The sequence below is a fragment of the Trachinotus anak genome, unplaced genomic scaffold (genome assembly GCF_046630095.1).
Source record: "Trachinotus anak isolate AG129_WGS33_773 ecotype Australia unplaced genomic scaffold, CSIRO_AGI_Tana_v1 ptg000031l, whole genome shotgun sequence".
NCBI classification, from domain to species: Eukaryota; Metazoa; Chordata; class Actinopteri; order Carangiformes; family Carangidae; genus Trachinotus; species Trachinotus anak.
In genome coordinates, this window is record NW_027273882.1 from 8,244,106 (window position 1) to 8,265,562 (window position 21,457).

Below are 21,457 nucleotides of genomic sequence, written 5' to 3' on the forward strand. Positions count from 1 at the left end.
GACTCACCTGCCAGTTTGTACGTCTGCTGTGGCCGAGTCCAGGCTTCTGACCTTTGACCTCTCTGTGACGGACCTGCTGTCAGACAGGAAAACACAAAGGCAGGAGTCTGAGCGAAGAGGAAACGCCTACAGGAGAATACAAGTCTCAGACGAGTGTATTTCTGAAGGAGGAACAAATTCACACAGTATTAAAATCGACCTTCCTGCTCTGCTATGGGTCTATTTTTGATGAGAATTACTAAAACATCCAGTTCAACAGCTAACACAGTGTTCTGAGTAGCAGCAGCTAAAACCTGAGTGCCCTTGAGCAAGGCACTGAACTCCCAGAAGAACACACACCATCGTCTAGTTACATCATTAAATCCTGAACAGGACTGGACACGGTGGATCAGCTGGGGCTCATTCCTGTACGACAGCAGCACCCAGTGGACAGACTGCATCACTGCACCGTGATGAGCACAACTCATTATTATTACTCAACATTATTGCAACATGGTGGTAGAAGCTGCATGGTTTTCACTGATGGGAACCAGATCTGGGGCCTGCACCTGTTCTTAGGCCAGTCCAGATGTGGGTTCATCCAAGTTCAGATTGTTTAGACCCTGAACAGCTTCTTGATTTATTCACAGGACTAAACAGGTAAATTCATCTTGTTTGACCCTCACAAACCGACCTCGTTCCTGCTCACCAGAGAACATGACGACTACACAACAGAGGCTAACAGAGGAAATGATGCTCGATTGTCTCATGGTGTGTGTCAGTGCTCAGATTCTGGTCCCCAAGGGGCCAACACAACATCTGAACCTCCAGCTGAACCCTGCAGCCAAATCCACCCGGAGCCTCTCCTCTGTCAAACTGTCAGACCGGCCCATGTCTCAGGTTTATAATCTCAACACGCTGTCAGAGCGCCAACATTCAAGACGCCAGCAGGACAGAGTGAGAGTGGTCAGTGTCGAACCAGACAGGAGACACACAACTCAAAACAAAACAGCAACACAAAACTAAACTAGTAAAATGAGTTGAACGGGTGTTTGAGCTTTTCAGAACGAGCCCGAGAGAAAACATGGTGGTGCAACACAAGTTTATTTAGAGCCATTTGCTGCAGCCTCACTCACAGCTGCTGTGCGGCTTTGAGCTAAATGCTAACGTCACCATGGCAACGTGCTCACAATGAAAAGGTTAACGTGATATTACAGCGTGCACTGCAGACATCAAACATCAAAATGAGGAAAATGTGACTCAGTGACTCTGACTGTCACATGATTGTTGGTCTGAGTGTTTCTGAAACTGGTGATCTGCATTTTAACACACGACTCAGGGGTTTTTACCAACAACAATGAACATCCCGACCTTGTTGATGAGAGGTCAGAGGAGAATCGACAGACTTCGTCTCCTTTTTGAAACCAGAGGAAACCATATTTGGACGAGAGGGTGGATCTGACCTGAGAAACAAGGAGCACACCTACCTACACTGGTGTTGTGTCCAATTCAGTGTGTTGCCTTCATGAACTACCCCTTTAAAAAAATACTACCTTGTGTTCAGTCTATGCGTCTCCCCCCATCCAACTAACATTAGTCCACCAGAGGTGACACCTCCAATCACACTGTTGAGTACAAAGCGTGCATGGTTCAAATAGAGATCGTTCATTGATCATAATTGAGGTGAACGTCTGAAATAATCCTGATATTGATTTGAAGTCATATCATCCATCGATAACACAGACTCACCAACACCAGACAGCTGAAGACTGGAAAGAGGAAGCCTGGTCTGATGAGTAGGCTACTGGTCGGGCTGTAAGTACATACACAGACTTCACGAGGTCGACCATGGAAAAAAAAGAGGTGTTTAGTTTGTTTGAGCCTAAGAAGAGACGCACTGAATGTAGATATAACTTAGTTCACAAGTAAAGTCCAGGGACACCTGTGGTGGTGACACCAGGCGTCTTCCTCTGTCTGCAGCACATGGCTGCTGAGTGTGGTCACATGACTACACCACACCTGACCACACTGAGTTTGGCTCCTTCCCAAATCTTTTCTAACATGTCATGAGCCAACAGAGCTGCCTGCACCACCTCCTACACAGATGCTGTCTGTGCCAGGACTTGGTTAATGGATGCGCTCCAGTTTTACCCGTCAAGGTTGGTTTACTACTCACTTCCTGGCTGTATAATGCCGTCTGTGTCTTCAGGAGGATCTTTGTCAAGTCTGAGAGAATAACCCTGATGATATCACCCTGATTATCTTGGCCTGGGCTTTGGAGACCACAAATTTAAACCGGGGATAAAAAGTTTGAAAGATGTGGGAGCAGGCAGGACTCAGAGTTTCCTACTTTAGAAGTTCAGTGTTAGATTGTGTGAATGCTCTGGTGGAAACTGGACCGAACTCTTGGAGTTGTCACTTTTCCTCCTGTGTGAACACAGCGACTCTGTTCTGTTTCCAGGAAGCTCATCAGCTAACCACACACAAAGTGCTTTATGAATGGGTTAAAATAACGCTACCAAGCATTCAAGCTCTCCACTGTTTTTTTAAATCATGCAATTACCCTGAAGCCAGGAGAGCAGCCCTCTCTGAATTGCTAGTTGTTGCAGTTTCGCAGTGTTTTTCTGGGGTTTGGTGACGCTGGGAGTTCCTGCTGTGACGCTTTGAAAACACGCTGAACGTTGGGGCACACTTGGCATCAACATTTCTGGCATCAGTTGAGGGAAAATAACTGATCTGCTTGTAACATGGAGACAAAAGGCTTCCTATTGGTTGGGCACATTCAGCCCAACCTTAATTTTTAGATTTTCTGTTCTCAGAATCTTCTAGGACAGTGGTTCTCAACGTTTTCATACTCATGGTCTTCTTGAAAATCTCAAAAATGTTGGCAGCCCACGTCCGGCCCCATAAGAATACGGAGGTCAAATAATGACTCTCAGAACACTTGATTTTATTGATAACCACTGAACATTTTAATTTTTCCTGTGGCTGACCAGCTATCCATTTTGATCCTCTAGTTTTTGCCATGGATGTATTTTTTACATCATAAAACTTCCTGTCAGTGGCTTATCACAGTGACAGGCCTTAATATGAGAAAATAAAAAAACAATGACAGATGAAAGTTTTTCTTAAATATTTCTTTCCATTTTAAGACAATTTTAAAACACTAAAAAACTATATATTTAATTACGTCATTTAACCAAATTTGACTGCTTTGTGAATGATTTGTTGACCCACAGGTTGGGAACCACTGCTCTGGGGAAAAAAAAGATTGTATAACAAAATTTAGTATTTTTGTTAAAATTCTGTTATTTTGTTATTTTTTTCTTCTGTAATTGTTGAATTAACTGTATGACCTCTATTGTGCTGAGTACGATCCTGAACCAGGCAATACATTTCTTATTTTAGTACATTTCTGTATTTAAACTGCGAAAAAGGCATTTGTCACCTACACAGTGTTGTAGAAATGAAAATACTGGGCATGTACAGCACATCAGGTGAGTTCATAATGAAAATCCCTGATGAAATGATCACCATGACAAAGTCACAGGCTAATCATTCAATAAACAGAGTAATATTTGTGTTTTTGTGTTGAATGAAATGTTGTGTTTGCAGCACAGCTGACAGAAAAAGGACACACACACAGGGTGACGGGTTGGTGTGTAGTTGGGTGTGGGCCATGATGCATCCTGATGGTTAACATGTTGCATCGCAGTGTGAGTTTCTGAAGCAGCAGTGGCTCTGAGCTGATGACGTCAATCAGGTCTATGAATAACACATATGCACAAACAAGGATGAATGCCACCAGTTTGTTATGCATGCATAACAGGGATGGCACACATACATGGAGACATACATTCATGGAAGGTGAGTTATTATCTGAAGCATTTATAATATTCCTATGTGCAAATATTTATGATTCAAAGACCAGATTGTGGTTTTGTGAGCAAACTGTTGTGATGTTTTCCTGGTTTGTTCAGAACCACAGCAAGTATTCTGGAAATCCCCATTCCCATTAAATACACAGAACAATAGATTGCAGCCCTTGTTTTCCTGGTGGTTTTTGGTACACAACATCATACATATATATATATATATATATATATACATATATATATATATATATATATATATATATATATATATATATATATATTACATACATGGGTGAAGATATGACAGAAACTTGGTCTGCTCACTAATTTGTCTGACCATGGTCAGTTAACCTACACTACTTTTTAAGTTAATATTTAGCTCCTCTGCATAGATGTAAAGTATAAAAAAGAAAATATATTTTAAATATATTATAATATTTTCCCTCTCAAACCTTAAATTAACCACAATTATAAATCATTAAATCAAATGTCACAAAAACTTCTCAGAATGTCCTCACAGGACCAGAGTACGCTTAACGATTGATCCTCATAAGAATAGATAAAGCTGAGCACACACACACACGATTCAGACCTCTTGTCACTGTCTCTCCATAGGCCTTGGCTCTCAGCGTTGACACTGAACAGTTTCAAGGTCCAAACATGCAGGTATGTGTGTGTGTGTGTGTGTGCGCGCGTGTGTGTGTGTGTGCGTGTGTGTGTGTGTTCCCGTATGTGTGTGTAAGATGTGTAGCTGTATGCTCACTACTTGCATTGTGCAGCTATACTTGTTAGGACATTGCATGGCGCTCAATTCTTTGAGGGCAGCACCACCCAAACCTCAACCAGGAGGTTTTGCCTCATTAAGACGGGACTGTGGTCTCCACGAGGACCACTGGTCCCCACAAGGTCAGTGTTTATACCAGAAAAGGCCACAGTGAGGTAACAAAAAATGCGCGCACGTACACACACACACACACACACACACACACACACACACATGCCATCCATCCAGTTGATGTCTGTAACAAAGGGCGAGGGCGTGTTGGATCATAAACAGGTTACTTTTATAGCTTTTGTGTGTGTGAGTGTGTGCGTGATTTAAATTGATGCTGTCTTTCCCCTGAAAGTCCAGAGGTAAATCTTTCAACTCTTTCCACACACACACACACACACACACAAACACACACAGAGTCCTGAATGACAGCAGTTGTTGCTCCAGCCACAACTCAGCACAGCCAAGGCACAGTTTGCACACACTCTGTCTGCACTGAGGAGGATGAGGGGAGTGTGTTTATTGTCACTACAATAAATCACAGAGACGTTCAGTACGTCTGCTGCTGAAGGTGAAAATAAACTTTAGTTACAGTTTATGAACAGAATTTAAAGGAACACTCCAACTTATCTTTGTAGTTTTGACCATTATTTCTTTTGGTAATGATAAGACTGTGCTCACCGAGTTAACAGCTGAAATATGAAAAAATTTAAATCTGAATTTTCCTGTAAATGCAAATGAAACATTCAACATCTTTCTCTACAGTTCTCTTTTCCTAACTCACCTCATCTTGTCTGTCAACACACTGTGACCTCTGAACCCTGAATTTTGTTGCTTGTACTATTATTTAAAGCTCCACACAGTCTAAAGGTAGATGTCCATGTGTTTGTGATTATAAAGCAGGTCTAGGTTCTATATTAATACTGTGAAAGTATCAAAGCCTCAGTCCACAGAGAAATGCACACAGCCTGTATTCAGACACTGAGCCTTAAAACCAGCCGTCAGGGCTTCTGCAACTTTGTGATGTCACAACAAAGTAGTCCAAAGCCCCGCCCACCTGGACCCACCATCCAACCTTGCAGGATTTGGTTTATCTTAATGTTTACCTTTTATTGGATCAGTCAGAAAACAGTCAGCCAATTATTATATATAATTGGTTATATATATATATATATATAAATAAATAAATAAATAAAATCAAATAGTAAAAAAATAAAATCCAGAAAAAAAAAGAGCCACAGAGAACAATCTAAAAAGCCTGGAAAGTCTTCAGATTTTGGTTGCCAAAACTCGTTGCTTACAAGCTATGTAAGCTACAGTTAGCCTAGCCTACCATTCCAGGACTAGCAACCTGAGCACCTGTACAAGTATCTGTTATTGTTTTGGTTTATATTGATTCGAATGGTTCAAAGTGGTTTTTCAGAGGGAATAATCAAAAGTCATTTCTGTCCAACTTTGGCAGCACTATTGCACCGTTATCTCCAGTTTCCTTAATTCAGAACAGGTGTTTGGAAAACATTTCATATGAAGTAGTTTGTTGGAAGCCTGTTGGATCCCCAGAGCTCGAAGCAACAATACATGTTCCCCCCAAAAAAGGGTTAGGGACCTAAAAGAGACTAAAAGACTCAGCAGAGCCGCAGAGTTGATGCATATTCTCGATGATTAAACAACTTTTCACATTACAAAGACATTTGAAAAGATTTTGATTAATGGAGCTTTACGTTTAGTTGACGTTGCTGTAAATAGCCTTTAAAATGATCTTATACTTAGTTTTCATCTGCCTTTTAACTGAAAAAAATACTGGAGGACAAACCTAAAACCTTCCATTACATGATGATCTGATCAGTAACCATATGTTATTTAGAGCTTTAAATAGTGCAGAACCTTCTGATATTTTTAAGAGAGTAGAAAGTGTGTTTTTGGCAGCGACTCTGGACTGGCACCGTCCACCTCGGCTGTGATGAACAGTCTGGATGATGGGAAGCTGCCAACATGGCCACCTGGAGGACGCCCAGATGGAGAGGAGCCCAGGAGACTCAACAGATCGCACCAGTATATGGTGGACATTAAAAAGATTCACACGCTGCCTGTAAATAATATCTCAGCTCCAGGTAATGTGTGTGTGTTGGAAACTCATGTTTGGTTGTCAAAAGGTTGACGTACAGTAAAAGTACACATGCACCTACACATTAAAGGTCCGTATTTTATACTTCTGTGTTTTATCTGAAGTGTTGATCTCCATCAGAAGATATCATCTCAGTGTAGTTTTACATCTCCTCTCTCAGGCTTCTCTCTGGAGCTCTAGTAACAACAGGCCAGTCAGCCAATCAGAAGAGAGGATCTAAGCCTCTCTTCTGATTGGCTGACTGTTTTCTGACTGATCCAATAAAAATATAGCAGATTTCAGATAAACATTCAGAGAAACCAAATCCTGCAAAGGTGGATGGTGGGTCCAGATGGGCGGGGCTTTGGGCGTGTCTCAGGGTGGTGACTGCTTTGTTGTGACATCACAAAGTTGCAGAAGTCCTGACGGCTGGTTTTAAGGCTCAGTTTCTGAATACAGGCTGTGTGCATTTCTCTGTGGACTGAGGCTTTGATACTTTCACAGTATTAATATAGAACCTAGACCTGCTTTATAATCACAAACACATGGACATCTACCTTTAGACTGGGTGGAGCTTTAAAAATAAATTATTTCCATGTCTCAAATAATAATTAGAAGCAAGAGCAAGTTGCCTGAAGAAAAGAGATGAATTTAAGAGGTAATAGATCTAAGTGAGCTGGGCAGGTTATTCCAGTCTGATGGAGCTTTAAATATTCATTATTTTTTTTTACACAGATAAAGGACTTAAGGAAAATCAGATATCACTCTGCACTCGGTCTACACAGGAAGTTGGTATAAAGCTGGAAATTATTCGTTACCATGTCTGAGCAAACAATAAAAAAAACTGCAAACAAATGTAGAGTCACAGCACAATTTTATTTACCACAATAAAAAAAAAAAAAAGTTGACCTCTGTGGGAGGAAGGATAGAGGTCCAACATCTAACACTAGACATTTGGCTCCAAAACAGTTTCACATTTACAAGCTACCTCAAGTCCAATTAGTCAGCGTGACTGAAGAAGCTTTTCAGCAGATTTTTTCCAGCTGCATTTCCAAACCCGACATTCAAAAAAAGTGCAAATACAAAACCCTATGAAAGCAAATAAGCAAGCCTTTCTGTGTGGTCAGCCAAAGTCTATATATAGAAGCTCCCTGGTCTACTTGCTGAAGACTGAGCAGACATATGGCTGACATGCAGGTGGTGGGGACCCAGAGGGAGGATCCTCCGAACACCTGCATCCTGCTGCTTTTACACCATCAGCAGATCTCCCTCTCTGCTCCCTCTGCCTCCAGCTCCTGATCTGACGCAGATTTAATCCTCAATGAGATGAAACATGACACAACATGCTCGCCACCTGACCTCCACAGAACAGTCCACTGAGCTCTGCTATTGAAGGCTGCACTTCAGGAGGATGGTGAACACTGTAAAAAATCTCTTTCCTATAAAGCATCTTTGTAACTGAGTCCGTCTTAAAGCAAGTGAACAAAGCTGGGTCATTATCTTAACCTGGGATTAATGCAAATGAACTCAGTTATAACAGAGTTATTCTGACACTTGTTTCAGGAAGAAGGTGACAAATGAAAATTGATGTTGTGAAAACATGAATTTATAGACCTTTAAAATGAACTGTCCCCTTTTCAAGCAAAAACCAACTTAAACCGTAGAAGAGTCTGAGGGTTCATCCCTGTTACCGTCTGGACACATTGTCACTGACAGCAGAGGCAGAGATGTTCTGGTTAATGCGTCAGCAGTCGCCTCCGCTGACAGGCAGAGGGAGTCTGTGCAGACGCCACTGACGCTGGTGATGGCACAAGCTTTGGAAAAAATGAAATTAAAGCACCTTCTACATCCGACCTCCGCAGTCTGGATGTGACGGTGCCGAGTGGAGTAACGTTGCAGCAGGTACCTGAGGTTTATAATCTTTACATCACTGAACTGCATGATTTCACAAAATAAAAGGCTCAAACATGTGACTGTGTCAAAGTGGAACTTCAATTCAGAAACATACTAGCAGCTCCTCACCTGGTCCCAGGTCAGAATGAGATTTATGGAAGTAAAATCTTATTTGATTTTATGATGGTGGCTCGTTCACACAGTGGAGTCATCTACAGCCTCTGAATCCAGACAGCACAAGTGTGGTGTGGTCCTTTAACATGTGAGCGATAGCAGTGTTTTTGTGCTGTGGTTTAATGGATGGAAAAACTGGTTTTGATCAAACAAATGGCAGCGGACAGCAGATAAATAAGAAATACTATCTCCACTATGGTGTGGGTGGGGAGGGGGGGGGGGGGGGGGGGGGGGTACTGTGGCTCTGCACCAGCCTCTAACTCCACACCACAAACGTTCCAGTAAACAACCAGCAAACAACATATCGGTCCCCACATCTGGTGCTGGTTACACATGGGCCTGATTCACCCCCCCCCCACACACACACAGATTACAGATACACTGATTCATAGATTACACCTGTTTTTGGTGTAATTCATCCACAAACAGGACAATCAGCAGTTTTTCGCGGTGCTACCTGGAAGTGCTCGGCTGCTTTGAAAGTGAGCGGCCATGTTTTCAATTTTAAGGTTCGGTTTGGTCCTTTTGATGATTAATGTTTATCTTTTCTTTTCTTTTTTTTGTCCCCGTGACTCAGACTGTTTTATGAGCTCGAGGGCTCTCGATGCTCTTCCAGGAAACAGGAGGAAAACATCTTTGTCATCTCTTCCCACTGACCACATCGTGTCCCGCTGCAGGACCTCGATGGGCCAACAGGGGGCAGTGTGGACCTGTACCAGCTCCTGTCCTCGCTTCTCTTTTTTAAGAAGCTCTTCATGTTTTTCTCAGTTCACCCTGATGAAGAGTTTCCACTCCGTCCTCTTACATCTCCTCGTCTCTTATTTTGGAAATAAAATAATAGGAAGGTTTTTAACTGTTTATCCTCCTCATTTCCTGGACTCCTCACTTCCATCCTTCCTTCCTTCCATCCTTCCTCCTGCCTTTTCTTCTTGTCTCTTGTTCTCGTCTCCTCCTCTAAATAACCAGCCCCCTTTTCCTCTCCTCTCACTGCTATCACCTCCTTCTTACCTGTCCGTCACTCTACTCCTCTTTTATCCTGTCATTCAAATATTAAGAGTTTCCACTGCCTTTTCTTTAGTTTCCAGCCTTTTGATTCCTTCCTTCACTTCATCTGGTCTCTTTGTTTCTTGTTTTAGAAAAGGTCTTCTGTCCTCCTCTCCTCTTTTGTCCTGGTAGATTACTCCCTCTGTGGCGTTCTCCTCTTCTCATTCTCAAATATGAGGAGTTAACACCGTCTTTTCTCTCGTCTTCTGTCCTCTTCTGCTCCATTAAATAAAAAATCCTCTATTTTCCTCACCTGTCTTTATCTTTTCCCTCCTCTCCTTCTTTGCCCTGATAATTAAAAACTAAAAGGTTGTTTTCTCTCCCTTGAGTTTCTCCTCTCCTCTGGTTCCCTGTCCTCGTCTCCTCTTCCTTCACCTCCTAATCTCTGACATCCACACTTGTTTTCTTGTCTTCCTGGACTGTTCATGAGTCTCAATCTTTCCTGTCACTTGAAAATAGAAGCTGGTAGGTGGAGGGTGTGTTTGATGATAACATTGGGGTTTGTCCTCTCACGTCTTTCCTCCTCTTATTTCTCCTCCTCTCCTCTTTTCTGCCTCCTTATCTTTAATCCTCTGTTTTTAGATGATAGTGCAGGATGGTTCGTCTGGGTTTGTCCTCTCCTCTCCTCTCCTCTCCTTTCCTATTGCTTTTTTAAAAAATATTAGACACTTCTCCTTTTGCCTCCTCTTTGTTTCTGCCTCCCATCTTGTCTTCTGACCTCGTCTCCTCTTCAAAGAATTAATTTTAGAAATGTTCCTGCTGGCATCTCCCTCAGAAAAAAAAAATTGAGTTATCTCACTTTCTATTTGGACACACACACACACACACACACACACACACACACACACACACACACACACACACCACACTAATGTGGAGGCGAAGGATTTATTTATTTATTTATTGTTAATTCCTCTTTTTTTTCCTGGCAGCTAAAAATGGAAAGTTGTTTATTCCAATGAACAGATGCCTCCATGACACACAAACGCACAAACACACACACTGACCATCAAATACACACACACACACACACACACTTATAAAGACCACCCATGGCTCTGTGTGCTCCTGGACAGACACACACTCGACTCAATTAATCACAAACACAAACTGCACACATACACAACCACACAAGTCTGTGTGTTTCCTGTAAAGTGCGGCGGCGGCGGTGACGTCACAACTTCCCTCCTGCAGGGAGACAAACTGAAAATGTTCCCCGACCTTCTCCTGCGCAGGAGGAGGAGGACGTGTGCAGATCCTGAAGCGTTGGCGGACACGTCGGAGCTCAGTTGGGGACAGACTCAGCCGCTCTAAGGCCAAATTGACCCTTTGTCAAGTCTCGCCTCTCCTCCCTCTCCTTGGTTACGGTTGCTAAGTGGGACAAACAATAGCCTCAGAGAGCGTTTCCATTGAGAACACCTGTTGATTTAATTGACTCGTATTTCTATGCAGCCTCATTCAGCCAGTCCTTTAAAAAAATGTGGTTTCAGTGTCTCGGCCGCCTTGAGAGGCCGGTGACTGAGCTCTATATTAATGTTCTGAGAACAAGTGGAAAACCAGGATTCATTTTTCTCCCATGTCTGCTAAAGTCAGGTCGGTCTGCTGCAATCAGGGTCGGCTTTCTCTGCAGATCAGCCACATAAATCTGTCTCTGACCATGTGTCGAGGTCTAAAACAATGTGTGCAGACGCTGCTGCTCACAAACGTCCAGAAAACACAAACAAGCAACATCCACGATCAAAGATTTCTTTTTGACATTTCCTTAATGCATCTTTAAAACTCCGGCTCAGCTGCTTTTGTGGCTGTGGGCCTCACCAGGGATCATGTGCTCTCTTTTCTGAACTGGTTTTCCACCTTGGGACCTCAGGATGGAATTTAAATTAAACTGGTGCATTGACAGTACAACCAGTACCCAGCTGCCCAGTTTTTTTGCCAAAAAGCTACACTGCTGCTTTAGGTATGAGGACTGAAAGAACCACTGCAATGAGGAGCAGATACCATGGCAAACGAAGGACACACTGGAGGATTATTCTGGCTGATACACACACACACACACACACACACACACACACACACACACACACACACACACACACACACACACACACACACGGTAAACTGTCTGAACAAACTGCAGAACATCTCTTTAATTCAACAAACATCACATCACAGCCTTAACTTCTGTGCAGGAACCAGAAAAAGCTGACAGCAGTCACAGGCAACACACTCTTGGTTTTAAATGCTGCGTTTATGACACATTGGAAATTACAAGCTCCAAAATGATCTGAATGAATGACCAGTTCAGATATTCAGGTAAATTGTTGTATGTGATATCTTTACATTCTTAATGTTAGTGAAGTCACATGACTATAAATACCAACATCCACCTAGAATCAACATCGACATCCACACTGTTTTCTGAGCTGATTGTGTGGATGCATGTTTTTCAGAACTTGAACGCAGCAAATGAGACTCAGTTTACATCTGTTTACTTTTCTGTTGATGCATTATGGCCGGTGATTTGGTTAATTACTAGTTCATTAAGCTAATCACTGTCAGAGGTTCAGATCACTGTAAGATGCTCGAGGCAAACTACAGAAACGTCGGCGGTGAATGTGAAACTGCTCCATGTTTAGGTTAAACACTGTCTGTGCTGCTTTGCTTCTAAATGAGCCACAGAGCTCTGCTGAGCGCAGACAGAGGGAGAGCACCCTGCTTTATCTTTAGAGTTAATTACAGCTGGGAACAGCACTGCAGCTAAATGTGGTGTTCCCTTTTACACACACACACGCACGCGGGGTGTCCCACCACAGGCTGTTTGCTACTAACCATTAAGGCATGTAAACAAGGCGATTTGGGTGACACACAACCAAAAATGAGAGCTTTCCCAGGGTGCACTCCTGCACTCACAGATCTGTCTCGTGTCCGCCGGCCTGCGGCTCCGACCGTGAGGAGGCGATGGCGTGAGTTTGCCAAATATCTCAGCAAGATGCTTTACATAATTACTGCCTGCTGAACGCTTCATAATAAATCATAATAGCCAGTGTGTGCGATAAGGAGCGTGAACACAGGAGCAGCAGAGCAGATATTTTTAGGAGGTGGTGATCCCCACCGCAGGAAACTGGTGGTTTTTAATGTGCTGAAAAACAAAGAAAGGACTAGTTTCATGTTGACTCCATGTTGTCTGTGCATCACTATCTTTTCTGACGCTTATCTGAGTAATTTCAAGTCCAGATGAAATTAAATGACATGTTTTGGATCCTAACTGTGCATTAACCAGTGGAAACACTCTAGTCTCTGTAAACGGCCAAGTAAATCCTTTCATTTTTAAACTGTGTAAGAAGTTCCTTTGCACAGCACGGAGGGACACGTGCACAGTCACTTCAACTTTAGGACAATTTATTCATGTTGCACTATAGTTTTTATTTAATCTGTTTTAGTTAATTCTCATCTTCTGTTTTATTTCACTCTTTAAATCCTTCATGTGTCTTTTTAAATGATCTGTTTCTTTTATATCTTTTCTTGAGAAAATGACACCACTTCATGATGTTTGAAGCATTAGGCTCTAAACCAACGACACCACGGTCACATGACTTCACCGTCACCACCACTAACCTCCAGCCTGTAGTGTGATTCAGCTCTGAGCTCTTCTACAGAAGCCTTTCCTCTGACAGAGTTAGTGACAGTTTGTAGAAACACAGCGAGGCTGTAAAGGTGGACTGGTGAGGAGGTCGGTTTCATGTTGGACTGATGACGTTTAACGTCCCCGACAACCTCTGTCGTCTCATTTAGACTCTTGTTAGCAACCGGCCTTTTTTAACAGATGGAGAAGCTTCAAGAATCAGGACTGAGGGATTTACTGACGGATCTGATGTCAGAGAATCAAACCTGAACCTGATTTCAGTCATCAAGCAGAAACACATTTTAAAAAACCTATAGACTTTGGGACGAGGGGACTGGAGGTGCTAAAATGCAACTAGTTTCCAGGTTTTTGTGACTCACTCCTGCAGGACTCAGTTCAGGCCTCAGCAGTGTCCCAGTTCAGGGGCCAGGCTGCATTCGAAGACCGATTGTGTCACAGCGGTGGGACGAGGCTGTCCCACTTCGAAGGCTTCTTCAAATGGAGCATTCGTGTCCTGCCTGACCTATCCCATGATTCATTGCGTGCCAGTAATGGCAACACCGACAGAGAGTCTGCGGATCACACTGTCAAATGTAAGGATTGTGTTTCAGCTCAGCAGTAACAGTACAACTGTTAAAACCAAGGACCTGAAAACCTCAAGTTCACTTATTCAACCAAAATCAGGTTGAAGCATGAAGAAGAAAAATAAATATCTGAGCTCTGATGAAACAATAAAAATGTTGATGCACCTGCGTTTTGTGCTGTAAATGGAGCATGATGAGGCCTCAGCTCTTACCTGTTCTCACTGCTGAGGAGATGATGTGGAGTCGATCCAGGTCCAGGTCCAGGTCCAGGTCCAGGCTCTTCCCCTCACAAATCACCAGCTGCATGAAAAACATTTGATTAACGTCTATTAAACAGAAATATGACCAGACCTGGAAGACGTCTCACTCAAAATCCCACAGCTTTTCATTTCAGACACTTTGTCTCATGAACTAACTTGGTATTTTTAAAAGGTCTTTAAGAAGAAACTATTTGTGCCATAAAACACAGTTTCTGTCTGCACATATATACTTTGCTCTCGGGTCATTAAAGTGGTCCTGGGTGTATGAAAAAGAATCTGGCAGCAGAAATGAATCTGGTGACTTTGTGGCATCAGAGGTTTGAAAGTATGCAGCCACACTTCCAGAAAAGCTTTGTGACATCAAAAGTTAAAAACAGGAAAAACATCATTCTCACCAAGTCAAACTAGTCTTTGCACAGAGATAACCTGACTCAGTTTGGTTAATACTGAACTCACAGCAGAATCTGAAACAACCAGAAACACCGCATAACTCCATTTAGATTAATCTCCTTCCTTCTCCTACTCTGCATGAATGTTTCTCATTTTCATCTCACTCATTCTGCCCATTCACAAATGTAATTAATATATGAACATAGACCAAATTTCCATATAGAAATATATTTACATATAAAATAAAAACATTATATTGTTAATTATATATGAAACCTATTAAAAATTTCATAGACATATATTGGCGTATTATTGTATGTGTTAATAATATAATATAATATAATATAATATAATATAATATAATATAATATAATATAATATAATATAATATAATATAATATAATATGTCCATCCTAAAGCCTGTGAGTATATGTTGATATTTTAAACAGCAGAGTCTAAAAGTCTGAGACACTTTCCCAGAATGAGAAGAGACATACATATATAAGCAAATAGAATTTTTATATATGTATGTTGCTTTAATTAAATTACATATATAAAGTAAATATATATTGTTAATTAATCAAATATATTTTAAATGGATGTACATACACACATTTTACTGTTTCATATATGTTATAAACTCATATCTTAATATATCCAGATGATGTGTATATGTGATAATAATATATCTCCTCACAGGTGACATATGACAACATCACTTTATTTAGGAACATATGTGTCATATATTATATTTCAGTATGAGTGCTCTGTCTCTCTGACTGTTGTTTATGTTGCTCTGATGGACACACAATAACTGAAAGAATCAGATACACTATGTTGATGGGTCACTGACAGAGTCACTGCCGACAGTCACACATCAGCCTGCTGCACCACAACCCACCACAGCAGCCCTCCTCAGTCCTGCTGCATCAGCTGCCACACAAACACCCACTGCTAGCATCAGTTAGCATGCTAGCATCAGTTAGCATTAGCTGGTGAGCTGCAGCACAATGAAACGATGAATATGAGCTACAGATGGCAGAGCAGCTTTATTCAGTGTCTGAAGTCAGCCCCTCGCTCACTGCTCACTCCAGCCTCCGTGGTTTTCTCAGCAGTGAACATCATCCCTGACAGGTGCAGCCTCAAACTGTCGTGTTTACACTGAACATGTGGAGCTGTGCACTGTGCAGGAATCTCCTGCTACAGCCCAACACTGAACATGACGATGGTGACAACATTAACAGAAGTTAACTGTGTGTTGACATGAACGCACACTCACCAAGCATGATCAGGAGCACCACACTGACACCGAGCAGCTCCTCGCTCTGCTCCCAGCAGCCTCAGCTCCTCCAGTCACTGCTTCATTCTTCTGCTCCATGGTGACACGACTGCATCAGCATCATTTCTGCAGCAGGTGAGGCCTGAACAAAGGGCTACCAGCCAGCACAGGTGCCTGCCAATCAAATGAGCAAGCTGGAGCTGTGGACAGGAAACACCAAAATAAAACAGGATGTAACAAAGTGTTATGGTCAGTGTGAACAACAACAGGCTGCAATGTACACAGCAAAGCCAGGGCTTGTGTCTCCGTAGTGCTGCAGCTTCTCTGGGTCTGCACAGATCCTGCACCTGCACCACCAGCATCCACCTGAAGCAGATTTGGCCTTAACAGTGAATTAAAATGATGCAGGTTAAATATAGTGAACCTGACTCCTGCAGATGTGTCAATAAGAACAAAGCAAATCAGCAAATCTTTTTTTTTTTTTGCTTTGTTTTGTGAACACAGTGTTAGAAACAGGTTGTTGGACTTGAACAGAGAGCAGTGAGGTGGGACTGACACCTCCATGACAGCCTGCAAAGGTGTTAATCAGGTGTTTATCTCCTGAAACCTCAACAGTAAATGTTCAGGTACAATCTGCACCCTTTGCTAATGTTATGCACATGCATACAAACAGCAGACAGCAGCAGACACACCTACAAATGCAGACACAAAGGCAGTGACACACACACACACACACACCCTGCAAAACCACAACACGTATGAGTCTCAGGGGAGATTTCCATATGCTCGCAGCACTGAACCGTGAAAACTACACTCACACTCACACCTTACAAACGAGTGATGAAAGTGATTCCTCCAAACGCTAATCAGGACCAAAATAACTCACTTGATCATCGTCTATCAAAGGCCACGGGACTCACCGACACGTGGACAGACTGACAGAATAAATGTAAGCTGACACCAACCTAGTTGTGTCAAAAAGAAAGAAAACACACACACACAAAAAGGTAGACAGGTAGACATATGTGGGACATGGCTAATGACAGGGAGTACATTAAAATTAGAAATAGAAGTAAAACAGAAAGAGGGTGACGGCAGAATAAAGACATGAATACACTGAGAGTCATATGTGGTGAAGACTTATTAACTGACCTCATTCAAAGGATGTTTTAAAAGAGTTCTACTTGTCTGAATTAGTGCTGCTGCTACTGGCACCATTATTACTGCAGCTACTAGCACTATGCTAATGCTATCACTGCTGCTGTACCTGCTGACATCAGGCTCTTTACCTGGATACCACAGGTCCGACTGACATGACAGAGCTTATTTCTTTTATTGTGAAAGTTTTTATTTACTTTTGAAAGGAAGATAGGACGTATATATATATATATATATACACTCCATATATACGTTATTTCTTATATATATATATATATATATATATATATATATATATATATAAAGAGCGTCAGTTACAGTGTTTTTCTGTATTTTATCCTGTTTGTAGCCCAGATTTGACTCTACAGCCCCTGAGCTTCACTGCTGCCTCCCTGTGGGTGTGGGTCTGGGGTCTGAGGGGTGGGTGGGGCTGGCTGAGTATCCCCCTGATTCACATGGATTCACCAGCTGCTTCTTTTCATTCTGCCACTGAAAAATTCCCCTGCAGGTTCATCATGTTTTCCCCACAGATTTGACCCCCCCCTCTGCTAAGTTGCCAGTGCAGCGACACGGACATGATCCCTCACCGGCTTCCCACCTGCCAACACTGCTACAGCCAAGACAGAAACACTGCTGCTGGGAGCTGCAACCAAATCTCTCTGGTTGTATGTTTTTTTTCAGAAACACCCTCTTCAAGCTTTTACACTTTCCTTCCAACAGTGTAGAAATTATCTTTAATAAATGCACAGTCAAAGATGTGTACATGTTAAATAATAAATCATAAGATAAATGATCATCATTCACTCATAATGCAAACTACAATCTCTGCAGTCAACACTGCACCAATGCAATAAGGCTGATTAAGGTCAATACTTACAGCATCAGTAGAACCTTGACCTGCTTTATAATGAAAAAACACATGGACATCCACCTTTACACTGTATGAACCTTTCAATTCAAACACAGGTCGTGAATAAAGGTGCAAACACAGACAAATTATTGTATTCATATTTATTTGAAAACAACAATCCATTTTTTCCACTTCTACTGCGATTCCTTGTTGCAACTGGGGTCATACATGATATTTGTATTAATTCCACGTAACACCATCACAAAAGTTACCCTTTTATATGCACGTTTACCTTTTTTTTTGTCCTTTTTTGTATTGTTGTCATTTCTTTACAATGACTTGTGCTTTGATATTTTTGAAAGAGAGAAAAGAGATTTTTTTAAAGACATCATTGTAGTCATAAGTGTACATAACAGAGGGAGGATCGAAATAGAAAAAAGTCGTAAGAAGAGGATATACTGGTCGAATACACACCGATACAGAGTACAGAGATACACACTCACATTGCAGCCTGCCCGACTCCACCCAGAACTGTCACAAAAAAAAGAGTTGTGTCGTTGAAATCACCACAACCCCCGCTGCTCCCTTCTTTTCCTGATTTTAGGATTTTTAAGTACGCTATTGTTGCCTTGCAACAAATACACTCCCTGCTGGTGAGCAGAGTTTTGGCTAAATATTGCTTAGCTACAAAAGGGATGTCAGGGAGAGGAGGAGAAGGAGGAGGAGGAGGAGGAGGGTCACAAACGCTGTGCAGAAAATTTCAATGTCACAACTGTTAAATGTATTATTATCATGAATATTATTATTAATTTTATTAATACTATCATTTCAGACAGTTTTAGGATTCAGAGCGAAGAGCAACTCTCCACTTAAACACTTCAATCAATCAATCAATTGCTGCAAAAAAACCCTGATGGGACTTTGATAGAGGAAATATAAGGTGCATTTGGTGTCTGAGTTTGTCTGTGTGCCCACAAATGAAGCCAATAAATAAGAGTTTCAGTGGGTCAATCAATGCCATAAAAACGTATCTGTGTGTGTGTGTGTTTAGAGGCAGGGGGGTTGACTGGATATTTACACAGACTGGAATGTTTTCCCCGTTTAGATATCGGATTAATTAAACCGTATTCATTCAAGCAAAGTCGTCTGACTGGATTCAGAGTTACCTTTAATTTGAATCCTGTTGGGGGGGGTCAGGGGGACTGTGGGCGGGGTGGGGGGATAAAAACCAACAATAGAGCAGAATGCCACGGTGCAAGAAGGCATGTTCATTCACTTAATGCTGAGAGCAAGTCTGTGCCTCATAAAAGTCAAAAAACAAATAAGAGAAATATGAACATGAAAATAAGAAAGTTAAAAAAAAAAAATCACAACCAGGGACAAAGAGCAGCAGAGAAAATGTACAAGCAAACTACCATAACCTTAATGTGAATGTCATTCTAAATGTTAAGTGCAGATAGATAGATAGATAGATAGATAGATAGATAGATAGATAGATAGATAGATAGATAGATAGATAGACAGGTTGATAGAGTCTATATACTGTATGTATTCATATGCTGGGTAAATATTCTTGTAAATCTTACTTCTATGTGTATATACCTCCAAGTAGAGGGCGCTCACTTAGACGTATATAAATAGGTCTAACATATAAAGCCATGTTACAGTGTACATATCCTCGCCCTAAAGTAAGCGATAGCAAAAAACCCATGCTTTACATAGAAAAAGGCATCCACGACATTTAAGAAAAAAATGTACAATTTATGAAACATGGTAACAATAATAAATAGTATTATAGAATTGCTGCTGTACACAAAAAAAGCCATTTTTTTCAAATTTCACTCATATAAAAATATGTTTTAGTGCAACCGTACGTAATAGTAATATCCATAACTTCACATCGCTTGTAGAGACTTTTAAGGTGTCCAGAGAAAAAAACCAAAAAAAAAAGAAAGAAAGAAAGAAAGAAAACACAGGAGGTGGGGGAGGAAGATAGAGGGGGAGGAAGGAGGGTGGGTTTGCATTTATTACAAAGCTGATACGCAAAACGTGATAGTATTGTATTTACATTTACCTTCCTGCTTTGTTTGCTTATAAGAATATAAGCAAAAAAAAAGATGAAAGAAAAGGCACACACGTAGCTGTCCAATTGGTTTTTGTTTGACGTACCGTTTAACCAGAGTCCTTCTTCCTCGTAGCAGAGTTTGGTTGGGCTCACGTGTTGGTGGAGTTACCACATGTGTAACCGTTTGCAAAGTCTTTAAATAACAGCGTCTCTGAGAGCAGGCCCCGGTTAGAACAGGCATGTGTACAGCATGCTGCAGAAGTCCATTTGAGTTTTAGTCTTTTTTTGACAAGAGCTGTTTCTTTGTATACATCATATGTGTGTGTGTGTGTGTGTGTGTGTGTGTGTGTGAGTGTGTGTGAGTGTGTGTGTGTGTGAGAGAGAGAGAGAGAGTGTATGTATCAACTGAGTTTCAAGAAATATGTGTGTAAAGTGTGCAAAAGTCATGTTTCTCTCTCTGTTGCACTTCATCCCTTCCTATTATCCAAAAAGAAAACAAGAAATCCACCATTTCTCCTCCTCCTCCTCTTCCTCCTCCTCCTCCTCTTCCTCCTCGTGTTCTTCTTCTGCAGCTCTACGACACGTCTCTGCTCCTCTTTGTGCTTTCTGCCTCCCTGTCTCTCTCCAGCTGGAGAGGTTTGGATGCTGTTGGATGCTGGAGGGTGTCAGATCCGGGGCTGGGAGGGTGAGGAGAGGGGGAGGAAGAAGAGGGGGAGGAGGAGTGAGGGGAGGAAGGGATCGAGGGGTGGGGAGGCCTGAGCTCCAGGCCGCTAAAGTGCTGAATCCCAGGGGGAGATGGCGAGTGGTGCGGAGATGGTGGCGACATGGAGATGGATGGAGAGTGGTGTGGTTGTTGGGAGTCGTGGGACAAAACAGAAGGAGAGGAAGAGGAGGAAGGAGCTCTGCCTCCGTCTTTCCCTTCGTCCCCTCTGCCTCCTCCTCCTCCTCTTCCTCCTCTTCTCTCTGCAGGCTCCTCAGAGTCGATGCAGAGTGAGGCGATGGCCTTGGTGCAGGTCTGGATGCCCTCCTCCTGCTCTTGCACCTGCCTCACTCCACCTCCTTCCCTCTCCTGCAAGGAGGGGTGAGGCGATGATGACTCCCTCACCCACTCCCCTCCTCCTCCTCCTCCTCCTCCTCCTCCTCCCCTCTCGACGAAGGAGGCGAAATGCGGGGAAGCAGCCTCGCTGGTGGTGGAGTCCTCCGACGTGCTCTTCTGCAGCGCCAGGCGGGACGCAACCGGCTGCGCCCCCTGCTGGGCCAGAGGGGTGGTGACGGACGTGGGGACGGAGTGTACCATCTGGATCCCTCCGATGGGGATCATGGGATAGGGCGAACGCACCTGAGATTCAAATTGTTGTTTAAACCACATGTTCAAAAATTCCAGTGATATTTGTCTTATTTTCAACAA

At 42.3% G+C, this 21,457-nt stretch overlaps 1 protein-coding gene and 1 long non-coding RNA gene across 8 annotated transcripts in view; both read right to left on the reverse strand.

Annotated features, from left to right (window-relative positions):
* Window positions 1–16,210, reverse strand: LOC139612270 (uncharacterized). 2 transcript variants are annotated; one of them, XR_011686487.1, is made up of 3 exons: window positions 15,977–16,210; window positions 14,260–14,347; window positions 1–76 (listed from the first exon to the last, which is right to left on the reverse strand). It is a non-coding gene; the product is annotated as an uncharacterized lncRNA (long non-coding RNA). The 2 variants fall into 2 exon arrangements; XR_011686488.1 differs by lacking the exon at window positions 1–76 and adding an exon at window positions 10,845–11,212 and having other exon boundaries at window positions 15,977–16,208.
* A 1,920-nt stretch (window positions 16,211–18,130) lies between these two features.
* hivep2a (HIVEP zinc finger 2a) overlaps window positions 18,131–21,457 on the reverse strand; it is a 102,827-nt gene continuing 99,500 nt past the window's right edge. For all 6 annotated transcript variants that reach the window (XM_071467240.1, XM_071467242.1, XM_071467237.1 and 3 more), the window contains one exon: window positions 18,131–21,388. In XM_071467240.1, coding sequence (XP_071323341.1) covers window positions 20,624–21,388 — 765 coding nt within the window. In that variant the 3' untranslated portion in view covers window positions 18,131–20,623. The remainder of the gene's footprint in view (window positions 21,389–21,457) is intronic.